This window comes from Drosophila melanogaster, chromosome 3R (assembly GCF_000001215.4).
Source record: "Drosophila melanogaster chromosome 3R".
In the NCBI taxonomy this organism is placed as follows: Eukaryota; Metazoa; Arthropoda; class Insecta; order Diptera; family Drosophilidae; genus Drosophila; species Drosophila melanogaster.
Window position 1 is genome coordinate 12192393 of NT_033777.3, and position 18843 is coordinate 12211235.

The 18843-nt window shown below is 44.6% G+C and overlaps 4 protein-coding genes and 1 non-coding gene across 5 annotated transcripts; 3 read left to right on the forward strand and 2 right to left on the reverse strand.

Annotated features, from left to right (window-relative positions):
- Positions 1-310: 310 nt before the first annotated feature.
- On the reverse strand, positions 311-2619 carry eIF3d2 (eukaryotic translation initiation factor 3 subunit d2). Its single transcript, NM_169456.1, has 2 exons — positions 1568-2619; positions 311-1490 (listed from the first exon to the last, which is right to left on the reverse strand). Exons 1-2 carry the CDS (start codon positions 2558-2560, stop codon positions 828-830), a joined length of 1656 nt encoding a protein of 551 aa, NP_731675.1. The 5' UTR covers positions 2561-2619; the 3' UTR covers positions 311-827.
- A 282-nt stretch (positions 2620-2901) lies between these two features.
- On the forward strand, positions 2902-3182 carry CG43450 (uncharacterized protein). The gene has a single exon (NM_001260144.1). The coding sequence runs from the start codon at positions 2949-2951 to the stop codon at positions 3093-3095; it is 147 nt and encodes a 48-aa protein (NP_001247073.1). The 5' UTR covers positions 2902-2948; the 3' UTR covers positions 3096-3182.
- A 2366-nt stretch (positions 3183-5548) lies between these two features.
- Positions 5549-7081, forward strand: Adk1 (Adenosine kinase 1). Its single transcript, NM_169457.2, has 2 exons — positions 5549-6198; positions 6305-7081. Exons 1-2 carry the CDS (start codon positions 5694-5696, stop codon positions 6988-6990), a joined length of 1191 nt encoding a protein of 396 aa, NP_731676.2. The 5' UTR covers positions 5549-5693; the 3' UTR covers positions 6991-7081.
- A 7101-nt stretch (positions 7082-14182) lies between these two features.
- On the forward strand, positions 14183-14254 carry tRNA:Thr-TGT-1-1 (transfer RNA:Threonine-TGT 1-1). Its single transcript has one exon. It is a non-coding gene; the product is annotated as a tRNA-Thr (tRNA).
- A 1512-nt stretch (positions 14255-15766) lies between these two features.
- CG4830 (uncharacterized protein) lies at positions 15767-17968 on the reverse strand. Its single transcript, NM_141903.3, has 5 exons — positions 17773-17968; positions 17494-17701; positions 17195-17381; positions 17009-17125; positions 15767-16919 (listed from the first exon to the last, which is right to left on the reverse strand). The coding sequence occupies exons 1-5, from the start codon at positions 17911-17913 to the stop codon at positions 15968-15970; spliced, it is 1605 nt and encodes a 534-aa protein (NP_650160.1). The 5' UTR covers positions 17914-17968; the 3' UTR covers positions 15767-15967.
- Positions 17969-18843: the final 875 nt, after the last annotated feature.

The following is an 18843-nucleotide window of genomic DNA, read 5'->3' on the forward strand; positions in this document are numbered from 1 at the left end:
ATTTGCGTAAATTCCCTAAATATTTTCACACACTTATTTCACACCCAGGCATCATCATTTGCTCATCCTGTCTGGGGAAGAAAGGGAGTGCAAGCCTATCCATGCAAATTGAATAGGTCTAAATTCAATTTGGCGCTGAACAAAAAGAAATTGGCGGACGGAGAAACAAAAACAAAAATGCGCAAAACATTTTGGTAATTTAGTTGAGCGATTTGCATTTCCGTTGGGGAATAATTTCTGCACTTTTGTGCTCACTGACTGCCCAAATTGAATTGCCAAATAACAAAAAAGGCAGGATGCATATGAAATTCGAGCACATATATGAATTTAATTAAATGCTGTTGAATACGAAAACATTTTGCTTAAATTGTCGCACGCCAAGCACCACAGCAGCATCAGAATTTGCATTGATTGATGCCGTGTTCGGTGATTTATTGATCCTGAGGTTTGTCACCCAAACAGCCCTTCACCCATTTCAGCCCCAGTTCCACTCCCCCGCAATTATTGTGATTGTCAGTCGGTAATGGCGGGGGATGTTCTGCACAATGCATATTTATTTAGCCGGGTTTCATTTTGTATTTCTTGGAACCGCAGTGATTGATGTGGCCATGTTATCCTCAAAATAACTGTGACTGCACCCGGTCACCCGGTCCGTTGTTCACTGACATGTCAAGTGATGGCTCCGTTCATATGTTGTGTTTGGTCAAAAACTCAATTTAAATTGCATTTGTGTTCACTGCGCATCTGTCAGCATGTGTCGGCTTGTCTCGTCCGTCGACGGATCCCCTTGTTCGGAGAACTATTAGTTGAATAAATTCGTGAGGGCGTTAGTTATCGTTGGAGTTACTCAAGGGATCGCTGGACTCCTCCTCCTCATCGCCGTCGGAGTCGAAGGCGTTTTCCGGAACGTCATACAGACGGATCATCGGCTTGTTGGGATCCTTCATGATCAGATACTTTCCATCCGGTTGCCTCATCACAAGGTCAATTAGGCAACGCAATACTCCCCAGGCATTGTCCATGTTCAGGTTGATTTGGGTGGCGAACTCCTGCGGCTTGAATTGCTGTGTGCCAAGGATCACGTGACGCAGGTGATCACGCGGATTCATCCTGGACACATAGCCTAACTTCAGTTGATCGGAACCAGCCAGCACAGCCTCAACGGTCCATCGAGCTAGCTTACAAGCATTGTTGCGCAACTCGGAGGCCAAGACTGCACCGCGCTGGGTGTCCAACTTCTGGCGCCACTCCACACTGTTGGTCACCTTGGAGTCCCATTCATTCAGCGCCTTGATCGAGAGGAACTGCACGTCCCCATTGGGTCCTTGGATAACCCCATTGTGCTTGCAGCGAGCAATCAGCACCACATCGTTGCCCAGATCCCACTGACGGTAGCGATAGCCAATGGAGGCAAGATCCACGCCTGGCTCCTCGAACGGATTGGGCTCCTCAAACATGAAACGTGGCTCTTGGTCGCCAATGCGAAGAACCTTTTAAAAATAAATAACATAAGATTTAAAAACGTACAATAACAAATAACATAAATTGAAACCTACTGTAAACCTACCTGCTGGCTAAAGTTGTGATTAATTAGAGTGGCCTCCATTGCCAAGCTATGTGCCGAATTGATGGAACCCTCCTCATCCATCGGAGGTTCTACTGAAGTCTCGTTGACAGTCAGCAAATCAAATTGATCATTATATCTCTTATCTAAGAACACCTTAGTGCCCAATTTCTCGACTACCACATCCCAAGAGTAATTGGAGCGTGTGCAGCACATTATGGTGGACAAGATTTCGTCGGTGGCAAAGACATTGCCCATGGTCCTCGAAAGACGACGAATAACCGGATCATCCGTGGTCGTCACGGTGTGCACAACACGATCCATCTTTTGCAATGGTTTTTCATTGCGTAAGTTGACTCGATCGTATAACTTATCATAAAATTCCAGCCATCCGCAGGTGGCAATGTCCTTACCATCTTTAATATTGGGAAGTGCCAGCTTGAGAAGGCGTGGAAAATCAATCTCCTCGATCGAAACCCAATCCGATTGCACCATCACTGAGCTCTCGCGGATTCTGGTGGGAGCATTGCGACCGAATCTGCGACCCATATTCTGCGTGTTGCGTGTATTGCGACCCTTTCCGTACTTGGTGGTACTGGCAGTTGCGCCTCCAGCCGTGGATCCCCCGAGACTTGCTATATTCGGAGTGCCACGCCCCGTGCGACCCCTGCTCCTCACATTGTTGCGCATATTGGGTCTATAGCGTCCCCGCTGATAGGGCTTGGTGGCCTTCGATCCAGTGGTGTCCACCAAATGGAAGGTGGAGTCATCGTCCTCGTAGAAGTATGCGTACTGACTGTTGTTGCCAAAGGTCGAGGCGTATTTACTGGGGAACTTCTTCTCGGGCACCATCGCAGTCCAGTCGCAGATCTTGCCCAGGCGATCACTTTTGCAGAACGGCTGGTAGGGCACATCCAATTCGGGTACCTCGCAAGGACCCCAGCCGTGCTCGTTGTACTCCACATAGGGCTTGATAAAGGGTGCGTAGTTGGACATAATCACGCCGAAAGATGTTTAAATAACCAAGAGCAAGTATTTACATTTATGTGATCCGGTTTTGTCGAGGTACAAATTACACTGAGCTGATTTCGTATGGCCGGCTTGACAGCTTGGGAAAATTTTCCAAGCCCTACGTTTGGATAATGTTATAATATGAAAAAGGCGGTTTTATCCATTAAGGAAATAACCGAATATCCAATCTTTAAATAATTTTTGATAGACAACTAAAAAGATTTCTTCAAAAGCCTATAGTAAGTAGATTGAAGCCTATTGTGAGAAATCAAAAGATACCAATTCCTCACAATAAAAGCTCAGTCTTATTTGTATTTCTAGTCACACCGAAACCCTATAAACTACACAAAGTGAGAAGTAAGACGTTTGGAGAATGAATCTTAGGAGGACGCCCTGCCCCCAATTAAACACCACCGCAACCACAATGAAGAAATGTGTAATTGCCTGTTCGTCTTTCGGTTCTCCGTCAACGTCGTGCTGCTCTCATTGGCCACGATTATTCTCATCCTCCGCATGGTGAGCTGATCCAGGATGGGCGCGGGGATCCCCTTCCAGCCGACAAATTCTTGTTTCTTATTATCTTTTATAAAAAACCCTCACTAAGCGCACAAATAAATGTTTGTTGAGCTGTGGAAATGGTACAGGAAGCGGGGTACTGTGACGGGATTATCACTTGACGACGCATCTAAGCTCACATCGACATGACTCCATTCATATGACTCCAACTCCAGCACCATTGTTCTGACCCAAGTATCAGGAAAGCAAAGGAACAACAGCGGAGTGCACTACAATGGGACGAGTGTCCTGTGTGCTGGATCTGGTCAACTTGGCTCAGTCCTCACTGTGTTCCGGTTCGGTTTCCTTATTCTTGGCTGGGAGCACCTTACAACAATCTCGTTAAGCGTAAAGGCCAAATTATAGTAAAACTAACAGAAGGCAAAAGGTAATCACATAAAAAGCTTGTTAGATAACAACGTGTGAGGCGGCGAAAAAGGAAGCGGACATCCTGCACTCCGGCTCATACCCAAAAAGCAACATGTCGAGCGTGTGAATGTGCCTGAATGTGTGGAAAATGATATGGGTGCGAGCGGGATGACAGTGGGAGTGCGGTGCCTCCGCCCCTCTTCCAGCACCCAGATCCTGAGCTAAGCTTTGTCAAGCGACAGGGTGTCATGTTGATGTGTATGTCACTGGCAGCTGCTGCTTACATGGCCCGGCTCCAGATTCCCTCGCACTTCTCTGTTGATACACTGCGAGAATATGAAGAGATAATGTCAAATGTAAGAATAGAAGACCAAGAATGCATACCAAGAATATAATAATGGGTTCTGTGGAGCAATAACAATGGGAACTTATTTTGACTGAAATAATTCCTATTTTACCATTGAATTGATTTCAGTGTAGCCATAAGCCGTGGATGAGTGTGCGTCTGAGTGAGTGTATGTGTGTGTGGATTATAATTGCCATGCGGCTGTCAGTGACTGCAGGCGGCGCCTAACTGCACACAGCTGCAGATGTGCGGCTCGTGTTGCAATATCATTTTTAATGCAAACCGCATGCCACATTATGCAGCTGCATTGCCACGTCACCGCTGCGGTTTCTCCATCCCCATCCGCCTTCCGCTTTCCAACCTCCGGATTTACCCTCTCATCTCCAGCTCATCTGCAATCGCTCCTGCCGCTGAAGCTTTTCTTCTGCCACTGCCGGTCTTGTAGGAAAAAGCGGTAGCGGCTTGGTGAAAGGAACACAGCCAAGAATAATGCCCTGGCACATAAGTAAGTACTTACCCAGCGAACAAAAGCAACAAGAACAACAAGAACGACAACAACAACAGAAACTACTACTAGTACTAGAGCAACCAACAAAAATAACAACAGGAGAAGCAAAGTGAAAAACCGCTTGCATACTTTGCGGGGCTCGCGAGCGATAAACGACGCCACTGCAGTGCACTGCCGCCCGCCACCCGCCACCGCCAAACACCTCATCCTCCCCAAAAGGGTATGCTATATTATGAGCACGCGATCCAACTGAAAGTGAAATTAAAAACACATTTTCACAGCACAATTTATATTCAAAATTACTGGGAATTAATGCGCGGAATCGATGGTATTTTGCATTTTTATGGCGACAAATATTGATAACAAGACGGAACACTTAAGCAAAGCTATGGGGTGTCGTTTCAGCCGGTGATATCTATCTTCCTTTGAAAAATACCCTAACTAAATCAATACATTATCCGAAACTGTTTAGAATAAGAAGTTAAATGGCCTATAATAAAGCCCTATGCGTTTTCATAAGCCAAAACGTTAATCAGCTTAAGACAATACCGTATTTATACTTAAGTTTAACAATAAGTATATATATTAATATGATTCCTACAGCGTACCATAGTCAAACTCATTTGATATTAAATATTAAACAAGTTGTCTACCCTTAGAGCCGAGGGTATCAATCAATCGGTGCTCAATTTATTATTTCTGATTTTGTATGGCTCCAACGCGCGTCGGAAACTCGGGCTGCTTCTGCAGCTTTTGTGTTGCATAAAAATTAAAATTTATGCCAGGCAACTTGTGCAAAGCACTGCAATGCCATTGTTTTTCATTCCCCACCCCCAGGATGCTCCTCCACTGCTGATGTTTTTTTGGCGGCGGAAGGACATTCACGTTCTGGGTGGCTGCATTCATTCCCAGCACCCACCCCGACTGCCCCTTCCGCCTACTTGTCAAGCCCACTTACATTCAATTCATTCATCTCCGGCAGAGAAATGAAAATAAAATCCCCCAAAGCTACCTCCTTCTCCACGAAGGCAGGCACCAACGTAATTGCACAGCAATTATACATACTTCCATCGACAAGATGGATACGTAATTAATAGCACATTAAATTGGGCCACAACAATATTAATTGTTCTGATTGATTTATGCAGGTAATTAACGTTTTAACCAACTGAGGGAAATAAATTTCGTCGGAGGGGCGAGCTGTTCTCTTCCACTCATAAATTTTGTCACATCAATCAAATTAAACAGTTCGATACAGTAAAACAGCATGAACGACAAATAGGCGTAGAATCCATCAGGTGTAGGAGTTCTCAAGAATCGGCGAGGGTCTAATATTGGGAATGTCCAGGCGGGTTTTTGGCCTCAGTATAAAATCATTCCGATTGTTCCGAAGAACTCCGATCCATCCCCCAGCATTCCAGCATTTTTCTGGTGGCGTCTTTCGAACTTCCTTTAGGAGTTTCTGCGATTGTCAGGAACACCGAAGAATGGATCTACCAGAGGGAATACTTATGGGCTTTGGCAACCCCCTGCTGGACATCACCTGCACCGTTGAGGATAATGTGATCCTGGAGAAGTACGGCCTGGAAGCAAATGCTGCGATCATTGCTGATGAAAAGCACGATGCCCTGTTTGATGAGTTGATGAACATGGAAAATGTCATCTATTCGGCGGGTGGAGCCTGTCAGAACTCGATGCGGATCTTCCAGTGGATCGTGCAGACACCATTTCGAGCTGTGTTCATAGGGTCAGTGGGCAAGGATAAGCTAGGTGATCGCATCGAAAAGAGGGCCAAATCCGATGGCCTGCTAACACTTTATCAGCTGAAGGAAGAGCTGCCGACAGGTATGATCAAATTTAGTAAAAGAAAAATACCTAGCTGAGCACCTTATGAATAATAAAAAGTTTTGCATAACAAATTAGCTACATTTCATTCGTTTTCATTTCTCAGGCTCTTGTGCTGTGATCATCAACGGTCCAAACCGCTCATTAGTGGCCAACTTGGGCGCTGCCTCTCTCTTCAGCGACGACTGGATTGACGAGGATGATAACATCTGCGCCTTGGATCGCGCCGAGTACTTCTACTTTACGGGCTTCTTTCTGGCCGTTTGTCCACCTGCCGTGGAGCGGGTAGCTAGGATGTGCTGCGAGACCAATCGAATTATGATCCTCAACTTCAGCGCCGTGTTTGTGCTGCAGATGCAAAAGGAAGCCTTGGGCAATATCCTGCAGTACGTGGATATAATCATCTGCAATAAGGAAGAGGCCATTGCATTTAGCGACACCAACGACTGGAAGACGAAGAATATCTTTGAGATCGGATCTAGGCTGCAGCAAATGCCCAAGGAAAATACCCGACCAAGACTAGTAATGATTACGGATGCGGTGTGTCCTGTTCTCGTCTTCCAGGATAACGATCGCGTTCTGGAATACCCCGTTCCACCCGTAAAGCAGGGCGAGATTTTCGACACCAATGGTTGTGGCGACGCCTTCGTCGGCGGATTCCTGGCCATGTACGTCCAAAGGATGCCCCTGGATTACTGCATCCGAACGGGGATTTTCGCATCCCAGCAGGTCCTACACGTGGTCGGTGTTCAGATCGATAAGCTGCCAAAGTTTAGCGAGAAATGCATATGAAGGGGACCGATGCATATTGTGTCTTTGCAAAACTTATCAAGTGACGAGTACCATTAGGACCTTAAATAAAATTTAAAGTTTTCAATATACTATGACAGGATGTTTTCTTTAAAACTGGCTAGCAAGCCTTAAGCTCTCTCTTTCCCCCTAGCACCAAACACAAATGTGTTAAACCGAATAAATTCTTAACTTGATTACCAGATTAGCCCTTTTCCACCCATAAGCTATCAATATAATAATTTAAGGCCCCAGCCTGCTTGCATATCCTCCGGCACTTCCTTTGGCCCACACCTTTTTCCAGCATATTCCAGGCGGCAAGAGTCCTGCGGCACTCGGTCTGCCTTTAGCTCCGGGAAAAATAAATACATTTAAATGTATAAAACGCTCTCTTTCTCTCCGCTCCGTCCCTCTGTTGGTCCTGCTGCGGAGCTGTGGCTCTGGGAAAGGCAAACAGAAGTGATGTAAAAATATGCGTTGCATACTTTGCAGCGCCAATGTAAATTTCCTCCACGTCCCGCCGGGAGGAGCTTTGTCTTTCGGGTCCTGGCGTCTGCTGCCTGCCGGCTGTTGACTTTGGCCTGACAAAATATTGCTACCATTTCAGATGCGAAGACGCAAAGAACGCGTTTGGAGAAGAGAAGCTGGGGCAGCTGGACATGAGCACGTGCCAAAGGACAGTGGCTTAAGCACCCAAAATCTGATTATATAATGTTTAACAGCATTGTTTTATAATTATTGATCCATGTATAAATAACGTGTTAACATTCTTTTAGAAATTTAACATATACTGAATTTTCGGGATCAGTTTTTGGTTGTTGCGGTCCTTAAAAACTACAATGAAAACATTTTTTTTGTGTTTATATTATAATAGTTTCATTTTACACACTAAAAACATTTAATGACTCCACCGTGCAACGGATGGTGCTGAACAAAGCGAAGGACGAGGCGGTACAGTAGCTGTCTTCCACTGATTAAAACGATGCGTCCTCGTGACAGCGATTTTTTCTCGTTAAATCCTTAAATGTCGCTTCGCTTATCGTGAGCGTTGTTTTTTAACTTTCGCAGCCTCCGCCTTTTGCTGGGAATCGACTTCGCCGGCCGCTGGTCGCTGGGTGAGCTCAAGCGATAATTTATGCATATATCCATGGTGATTTATGACATTATCCCTCCCCCTGTGTGTCCAATGGCTCAGCTCGGCGCTCCGTTTCCACTCCTCCGCTCTGGGACACCGCGCAATTAGCTGTGGGAAAAATGAGCAGCAAACAGCGAGTGGGAAGATTTCCTTTGTTGAAAGTCAAAGTCAAACAACTTAAAGCTAAAACTCCGGTTAAGGCCCTCGATTACTTTGCATTCTGCATCCGCAAACTTTTGCGGCTGGCAAAGGAAAAATGTGGAGCGACTCGAAACGAGCCAAAATCTTGGCTAGAAACTTTTCAGATTTGTCATATGCACATCTCGAGACTAATATCCTGACACATGGCTCTTACTCCTGCTTCTGCTCTTCTCTTCGACCCGAAGGCCACATGAGTTATGAGTTGTGACTTAGGTGAGATCTCCTTAAGTCGGAATCCGTTCTGACAGCTTAATTACTCCAGTCAGAACACAGATTTTTCACTCGACTCCGGGCGGGACTTTAATTAACTGGGCTAGAATTTTGTAAAAACCTTTACAAATACCAACTTAATTTATTGGTGCAGTCTCGGTTGAGTGGACAATAAGAGCTCAAACCTCAAAATAATTCGGGGCAATTCAGAGTCCGACTGAGCATGTTAGACCTTGGTAAATCTTCAAGGGAAAAGTTTCTATTTTTCGTTTGGTCCGATGGCTAATTTATGCAATTAAGTGGTTTAATTTGATTTGACCGAACAGAACAGAAGGCAGACCAAAGACAACAATCGAAGACTAAATCGGGGGAATCATTGAGGTGAGGAGCATGAAAGTTGAGCCCCTGGCAAATTGTACTTGTCATGTTCGTATAATTGCGCCTGCCCTCGGGCTCGGTGATAAACACCAGATAGGAGGGGGAGGGACAACTCGGGGCAGACAAGGAACAAACACGCATGACGTGAAGAGACGCTCATAAAAATCACTCATACGCAATGGGGGACAGCGGCAATAGGATGCTCCCGGACAAGTCGCAGGACAAGTTTCAAATGCTACTTGTAACTTTGTTACAACAGCCACCGAACAGTAAATGTTGAAAGTTCCCCGCATCGTGTTTGCACTGGGAATGGCGAAAGTTTCTTTTTCTGTGTTTCATACTTTGTAGCCAGCTAACTGTCGGCCAATGCCAATGTCTCGTCATGAACCCTTCCGCAGCGCCCCATGACCCATTCCCCAGTCAGTTTCCCACTCATTTTCTCAGTCACTCACCGAGACATTGTTCTAAAGCCACAAACTCACAATAAGCTGTTCTGCACAGTGAAAAAGGCTTTCAGAGTTCTTATCAAGACATTACAATTTAATATCCTTGCAATTTTTTACAAAAGTTAATATGTTTTATATCAAGCTCTCTTATTGAAGTTTTCCCAACACTTATGTTATGTTAAATGATAGGGTCATTGTATGCAATTAACTATAGCATATTTTATTTACTTGTTACTAGTCAAAGAAATCAGACAAATAAAAAAATTCTCTTGTATAATCCTTATAAGCTCAACTAGCTTATTTAAAAATAAACTGCTTTTCCTTCAGTGCGTCCCATCTGAAGTGCTGATTGCCAATGCCATTGTGGCTATTGTTCTGCTCTGTTTGTTGTCTGTTGGGAGGATATGCCGTGTGTGCTGCGAGTGGGAGAGTTTGTGGATTATGTGAAATTATCGAAGATTTCCGGAGAAATGGCGAGTCGTGTCTCCTGCTAATGCCCGACATGGTTTCTACTGCGACCAATGATAGCGGCAATCCGAATCAATGGAATTAAGCTGAAAGCAATTTCATTACAGGCTCCAGCCACATGGCTCACATTAATTGGTAACTTCAGGAGCAGAGCTATGATTTCGGATTTCATTGAAAGCGTATTTTGCGTATTTTAAAGAACTTTAAGCCGGTTTGCCAGTCTTGCATTTCCATTCCCCCGAGCAGCATCAATTGCAAAATGTCTGAGTCATTTGCATAGAGTTATTCGAGGGTTTTCTAGAGGGCGGACTGGCTGAATGGCTGGTCGTCCTCATGGTGGTGGTGGTGGTAAAAGTTTTATGTTAGCAACGAAGAACGATAATTTGCAGCAGTTACAATATTTCATGGAATATCTCTTGGCTTCTTCTGCTTCTTTTTTATTCTGCCACAAAACTTCAATAAAGTAGCTGCAATAAAAAGCGAAAAAGATTTTCCCTTTGCTTTATATGGAGATCAATATTTTGACAACCGCAGAGTAACACAAATAATGGACAAAAATATTCCTCCTCTTTGTGGACATTCACAATTTCATGTGACAAATGTCGCAGACTGAAAATTTGTCAATTGAATAAATTGTGCTAAATATGAACGTATGTAGTACATTCGAATATACATAAATAAATATGCAATGCGACTTGCAATTGTTTGATTGGATTCTGGAGTTGCCTTGCCTGCTACTTTTGCTTTTGTGGCCACTCAACGCTAATGGACTTTAAAGTGTGTTCTCAAGCGTTCATTGCCACATTCCGTCCCAAAGACACCATGCACTGGATATCTGAAAAGTTTCGACGAAATTTCTCGGCCTGCATTGTTGTCGTACATATCACGCATACGCCCCGATGCAGTGCCTTACTGAACCAAAAAACGAGTGAAGCTCCTTGGACCACATCCAAGTGCCAAGCCCAATTCAAGGAAATATCTGATCCAGTAGCAGCTGGCCAAATAATGAACTGCCAGCCAAGAGCAACACCAACCCAATCACAATTACACCCAGCAACCGAGGAGCGCAAAAAGTCTTTGGTGGCCCGTTGTCTTTGTTTTTCCAATTTCGCAAATGGCTTTCATGCATGTGCGAATGGCTGTGTGTTAATTAGCAATATCAAGAGCACTTAAATTTGGTACAGATTATAACACCAAAAGTTGCTCCTGCCCACCCGGATTGCTGGGATTGTGCGGATTGTGTGGATTGTGCGGACTGTGTGTTCTTTGTTCTGGCATCGAGTTCAATTCTCAAGTTGCTCATTTCGGGAGCTGGCTGATTGTGTTTGTGGTCGAGCCGGCTATTCGATTGCCAAGTTTTGGCCATTTTTGCAGCAGCTGGAAATAGTTAGCTGTGGGCCAAAGATTTGAACTCCGGCCATTCCGTGGGAATGCGAATACGAATGCGAATGCGAGAGAACATTTGAATAATTCCGGACTGGGCCACTTCAAAGGCTTGACCAACTCAGCTCATTTAAAGTGCATCAGGCAAGAAATGCCTGGATCTAAATCCAACCATCAAAAAGGCATTACCACAGTGGAAGCGTAAAAAAATGAGGGGTGGTGAAGGAAGGAAAGAAAACTAAATGCACATTTAACAATAAATGAGCAACGTTTTTCGGAAATTAACTTTCAACAACATGTGTTGAAATGCATTTATCTTCCGCACCCATAACGAGCCCGAGTCTAGCTAGCAAGGATTTCAGTGAGAATAACAAAATAGAGGTGGAAATTAATTTGAGCGCAAGAAAGAGAAGTGGAAATTATGAGTGGCTGCCAAATTGTGCTAAATGAGCCCAGGCAAGTGGAAATTAAAAGCGAACCTGGTACAGGAACAGTCTCCTAACCGTTTTATCCGCATTGCTTCCTCTTTCCCTGGAGCCTTTGGGTCTGGTCCTGGAGCCACTTGCATTATGATTGCATCATTTGGGGCTAATTTGCATTTAAATACTTGGCTCTGTTATTGTTCGAGTGCAGCAGGGAAACTTTTTGCACGACCAGGACCAAGGGCATCCGTAGTACTACATGGAGCAGCAGGAACAGTAGGGACAGCAGCGGCAGATCCTTCCCGCCCAGCCCTGGGCACCTCGGACAAAGTTATGCCAAGTCAAGGATATCACGAAAATTGTCCTGCTCCAGCCGGACAACTTCTGTTAATGCGTTTGAATAATGAATGGCAGCGGGAAGGGAAGGGGCATGCGACTTGGGGCCGGAGGATATGGTGTTTGGGCCGGGCTTGGGCTTGGATTTGGATTTGGGCCTTGCACCTTGGACTCGGCCTGCAGTCCCGCAGTCCTTAGCAGATAACAATGTACAAACTGGCGCCGTCGGCGTCCAGCCGTTGATGGTCATTACTTAAAGCATCCGTCCAATGCAGCAGCGCGAAAACCGAGCTCAGCGAGTGAACTCAAAGAAAAGGGTGAAGAAATTAATTCAATAATAATAATTTATAAAATTATGTTACATTTATTTTGGTTTAGCTTTTACCGTTAACTGTAAGCACTTTAGGTTAATCTGAATAATGATTACTTAAATGCTGATTTTTCATCTATAAGAGAATTACTATATTGAATTCAACTTCTTGCCAAAAACAAAATAATTTAAATAAATAAAATGACATTTAATTGGAGACCTCATTTCTTCTGATTGGCAAAAATTTTCCTTCGAGTGTGAGAAAGTGAGAACTGCCGGCCAGCTGCCTGGTGTAGTAGAGTAAAGCGAAGATTTATTGAATGGCAAATGAATCATTTCTCTCTCTTTCTGCCAGCTCTTTGGAGCTGAAACCTGCTACCAGATCTGAGCCCTCCTGCTCCACCCCTCAGTTCAACCCCTTCAGCCCCCTTCATTTCGTCGCACTTTTAATAACTTCTATAAAAGTTTTATGTCTCTCGGTGGCAGCAAACTTGCATGCTGCTGCAACAGAGCAAAAAGTTTGCGTGTGTTTGGCACTTGAAACTTTGCTTTCGCGGGATCAAAAAGTGCTGGCTGAGGGCAGAATCGAGGTTTATATATATATATATATAAATATATATATGTATATATGGATAGGTATTTGTATGCATGCAAAGGAAAATCGGTGGGAAATAATCGCGTCAAGTATTTAAAGTGGCATTAAAAATATTGAAAAACTCGATAAATAGTTGTTAAGTATGCTGCTGTTGCTGCCAGATAATCTGCCCAAGGGAGAGTTCTACCAACGCAACGGTGCGTATACGTGTTTCTGCACTTTATAAGTGGATCCAACTGGCAGCGAAATTGTTCAACGACTTCTTTCCTCAGTGGGTCCTGCACTCGAGAGTGTTTGCCTTCGGTCTTAAGACTGAGCAGCTTGAATGAATTATGACCCCAGGCTAAGTGAGTGCTTTAAGGAATAATGCCAGGCTGTTGGGCACATGTCTAAATATTTGAGCAGAAAGTGGTTAGCAATGAGAAGTATGGGAATGAAATACATGGAGTTTCGAATTCCCCTTTACAGGCACCTAGAATTTAAAAAATTTGTTTTGTTTTTACCGCGCGTTTTCAGACACCTGTAAAGTGAAATCAATTCACCAATTAACATATAAAAACCCTAGGCACCGACTTTATTTCCTTAAGAACATAGGAAAATATTTTGAACTTGAAGTGGTTTCGCTTGTGGTTGCCAATTCTAAACCCCATCTGCATTGGCTTCCCGAATTTCACCGCAAATGAGTTTGGCAAAGATCATACTAGATTTCGATGCGTTCAATTAATTTCATTGATTGTGCCAATTACTTTTGCGGTGTCAGGCAGCTGACAAGAGACATATGTATATCAGATAGAACGCGACATCTCAGGTGCTGATGGTGCTGCTGATGTGTGGCAGCTTATTCAGTTCGGGCAATTGATTTGCCAATTTGCCAAATAAACAGACTCGAGAGAGTGAGTGCTGCATTCGAATACGAGTGCGAGTGCGAGTGTGAATGCGAATGCGAATGCGAGTATTTGCCTCAGTGCACCAGTCTATCAATTACCGATACATCGAGACTACCAGACAGACAGACAGTTGGCAGATGAAAGCTGAAAACTGAAAGCTACAACTACAACGGGAAAGTGGTAATTGGGATCCATCTCCACAGTTTTAATTAGCCAACCCAACTGAGTGATTGCCCAAATGAATGGATACTTGCGTACCTCTCGGCCTCATTCGAAGCTCGAGCAGTTATCGGTGCTGACAACTGTTTAAACACGTGTTTATTGTTCTTTTATGTTTCGACGAGATATCTTTCGGTGGCAGAACGAAAAAGAGTACCCAAATGGGGCCACTAAAATTGGCTTTTTTGCCGCCATCAAAATGTGAGCCTCTTTAGCTCAGTGGCAGAGCACTGGTCTTGTAAACCAGGGGCCGTGAGTTCAATTCTCACAAGAGGCATATAAGGTCAACAGCATTTTTTGTTCTGTCTGTCACCGTCACCCTAACTATTTTTTGATTTCTGCATATCTCAAGCTTGATTGAACTGCTGCAGCCTGGCTTTCGGGGGCTTCAATCAGCTGCTGACGTTTTCGATATTTGACTTATGCAAGCGGAGGGATCGTTGGCCACCGACTTCCGCACTCCCAATCCAATTCCCCCCTTTTAGACAAGTCAATTGACTGACGGCTTCGAATTCGGTTCGTGTCGCTGCTTCCACTGCCGGAACAGTGGACAAAACCATCCCTTTTTAGGACATTTATCCAACTATAATATTTCAGTCTTATTATATCTTCCCAACATACTGCATCCATATCATCTATAAATCAAGCTATATAATGAGTATTTTTTGTTGATAATGTTATAAATCAAGTAACTAGAAACTAAAACTGCTAAGAAATTTAATCAAAAAAATTCCGGTGCAACACCTTTAATTTTGTGTCCATAATTGGAGCATTTCGTCCATCGCCTGATTTACCAGCACACCGAGATGCAATAATTTGCGATGCCGTCGACGTCTGCCACTCCCCCTCCTGCAGGGGCCACCATTTGACGGGCGCCCTCACAAACACACGCACAGCGAGGGAACCGCATGCCGAACGATTCACTTCCGCCGAGATCCTTTGGCAACTTCATCATGCGCATATTCACAGTTCATAAAACCGGATGGGGAACGAGGGGAGTGGCGGAGTGGGGGGGGGCAGGACATCACTGACAGCGGCTCAGCAAATCGAAATAAAAATTTATGTGCACATGTTTGAATTTATTGCCCGTCTTTGGGTGCCTGGCATCCAAACCCCCGCCAGCCAAGGATTCCACGGATCCGGGGACCAGGAGCACGGAGCATTGAGCATGGAGATCCGGGCACAGATTGCGAATCCTTCGTGTGGCGCTCGCCTGCGTGTGTAAATGTTATTCAATCGAATGTGAAATCATATGAGCGCTTTGCTCTCCACTCATAAACATTTTATTTACCTTTAATTTCGTGAAAAGCTTCTTTTTGTGGAGCCACCGTGCTTTGGCACCCCGTGGTAACCCCTGGCCAATTCTATGCGTGCGATTTTTATGACTAAATAAAATGCTTTTTATCGGATGGCGCGGGAGGAGTCACGGCCCTTGACACAAAATGGCAATTCTTTGTTTACCCAATGAAAGTGTTTAGCCATAAAGAAACAGCGACACAATTCCAGTTGAGTTATGGCCCAAATTCCCGCCCAAACTCACACAATATTTTTATAACCAAATTGATGGGATGGCAGCGTTAATCAAATGTTTTCGGCAATTGTTTTTTGAAATGTTATTGGGGCTGTGGGTATTTCACAGAGATTTGTGATGTTTCCTTGACCCAGGATATAGTAGGTGGATTTGAGCAAAAGTAATGAAGGCAGCTTATCAAATAAAAGCCACTTTGAGGAATTAGATTACATGTTACAAGTACCTAAAAAATGTACCTAAAAGCGTGTGGAAAATGTTCGTCCTGAATATACTTCAGCATTTTGTTTATTAAAAATATGCACAGAGACATTATTCTGAGAATTGAACGTTGTGGGCGACTTTTCAGAAGTGTTTGACGGGCAAATTCAGACGAAAGAAATCGAAAAGCAGGATTGCCTAACTTAATAAACTTAATCAAGGATAAATTATTCCAAACGAAAGCACGGCAGTTCTCGGTTTTCAGTTCTTCTTGGACAAGGCGACGAAGAGATCGCGGGCGTATCGGCGGACGACCTTGCCATTGTGGTTCTGGGGAATCTCATCGGCGAACTGGACACCAGCTCGCAGCTGCTTCTGGATGTCGGGCAGTCGCTTGGCCACGTGGTCAATCACCTGCTGTGCGGTCAGAGTGGCATTATCCTCCCGCACAACCAGGGCACCAGGCACATCTCCCTGGGTCTCGTCGTACACCCCGATCACGCACACCCGCTTCACCTCCGGCAGCTCGTCGATGACCGCCTCCACCTCGGCAGGCCACATCTGCAGACCCTTCCACTTGAGCACCTCCTTTTTGCGGTCCGTCATGTAGAGGTAGTCGTCCTCGTCGAAGTAGCCCATGTCGCCCGTGTGGAACCAGCCCTCCTCGTCCTGCATCGCCTTGGTGGCCTCCGGATCGGCAAAGTATCCGTTCCAGCTAAATCCATTGTGCACAATGATCTCGCCGGTCTGGTTCACACCCAGTTGGTTGCCATCGTCGTCCACGATCTTCACCTGAATTCCGGGCAATGGGTTGCCCGCAGCGGTGAGTTTCAAGTGTCCGTGGTTGAACACTATGAATCCAACCTCAGTCATGCCGTAGGACGAGTTCAGCACTCCATTAGGAGCAAGCTTCTTGACCCTCTCAACCGTGGCCTGAGTCATCCGTCCGCCTCCGAAATTCAGCTTCGTCAGGCTGCCCAACTTCTCCGGAGTGGCTGTGGGGCAATCCAGCAAGGAACAGCAGTGCTCCGGCGGAATCAGTGCATATGTGATGCTGTACTTGCTCACTAAGTACACAAAGTAGTCCGCGGCGAAGGGCTTACTGCTGATGATCCTGGTGCAACCGTTAACCGTGCTGAAGATGGTGGCCCACAGCCCAGTAATCCAGTCCAAACTGGCCGAAATGAAGATGGTATCGTAACCATTTACAAAGCTGTAAAATGAGTTCGAAAAATTATGTAATTTTAAAATTCATTTGATTATATCTACAATAAATTGAGGTTCAAATATACTTTAACTTACACTGTCTCTTGGGTCAGAATATCGTTCGAGATGCACACAGCCTTGGGCATTCCAGTAGTTCCGGATGAGGTGAGGATCGCAACGGTTTGCGAAGGTCCTTCCTTCAGCGGTGTGGGCCTAACATAGATGGTTTACAATTTAGATAACACCTGGTCCCTTTGGAGCTTTGCAATATGGCACACTCACTGATAGAAGAACTCTGTCTTTGTTGGAGCCAACAGATCCTGAATGCTAAGGACACCATCCTTAGTTCCGGTGGTTAGGATAATCTCTGGCTTGAACGCGCTGGTAGCCGAGTACAGTTTGTCGTAGTGATCGGCATCGGTGAAGATAATCTTCGGCTTGGAAATGTTGTACAGGTGCTTAAGAGTAGCTGAAAATGTAGAAGAACATATAAAATATTTTATTAAAGGATGTACCTTGATAACATTATTTTTTTTATATTATGACAAAAAGACAATAACGTTGTAGGGGATTTTACGTACATTCCTCGAGAATTGGATTGGCCGACTGGAAGGGAGTGCCATGGAAGAAACAGGCCACGGCTGTGGGCATAATGTAGGTGGTGTTCCTGGCAGAGATACCAATGATATCCTTGTGGTCGAGACCGCGACTCTTCAGTTGCTGGGCAATGCGAATAGCCCAAGTGAGAGCCTGTCCGAAGGTGACCTCCACGCCCTCGGAGTCGGAAATCTGATGATACATAGGGATGACACAGAACATCAGGAAAGTGATCAGAGCAGGTCGGACTCCACTTCACTCACCTGACACACATTCTTGGGCCAGTTCCTCATGTTCTTGAAGATGATGCGACCCAGGGAGGTCTCCGGCTTGAAGGGGTTGTTTTGCGGAATACCCTTCCAGATCTTGTTCTCCGCATCGTAGCTGCAAGGTAACTTGGACATTTTTACTGCAATAAAGGTTGAATGCACACCCGAAAGATCGACCACTATCTGTGGAGCTATTCGCTCGGAGGGGCTACTTATAAAGACACGAATCCCCAAGAGCTTATCTGCAGATGATAAGCATGGCCTAGGTTAAGTGCAAGGTAGGTATCAATGAAAGATAAAAGGCATTGACCAAAGTTGACCACCCGACTGGCATGTATGCATATATTTATTGAAACTAATCAGATGGCGTGCGTTGGGTTCTTTAATTGAAGGGTGTCCTTAGTCGTGATAAGAGCTATTAACTTTTGGCCACTTGCCGGTCAATGAGAACAGCCCCATCCCTAATTGCCAGAGGGTTTTATCTTCGTTCCGGGTTGTGTTTTCCCCCTTATCGGCGATACTTACGTAATGATACGACAGAAAACAAATCATTGTCATTAGATGCTATTTATTTTTAAACACAAGCCCTTCAGTCTCTGCTTTATGTAGATATAAATATTAATGGAAATCAATGCTAAAAATCCCCGTAGTTTTTTTTTTTTTTTGGGGCAACTGAAATTTGGTTAATAACCTTTGGACTTTAATCTGGGAATACCTTACGACTTTTAAATGCGTGATACCGGAGACTGAATGGAAAGTTTGATTTTTTTCCCACATTTTAATTAGTCACCAATGGATTATCGATATGGACACGAGCTCTTAATATGTTTACCTTCGGATTACTTCGAGATATATTTAGCCGGCCTTTTGATATGAATACAACATGATACCCTATTCAACGAAGCCACGATAATTCGGGAAATTCCGCCAAATGAAATACAATCCATTCAGTGAAATTGAATGGGTTTTCTTTCAGCCAGCTCTCAATGGTTTTTCTTACATTTTTGTCCTTTATTTTGACGTTTTTCCGCGCTGCGGCTGACAAAAAGTTGGTGCAGCGAAAAC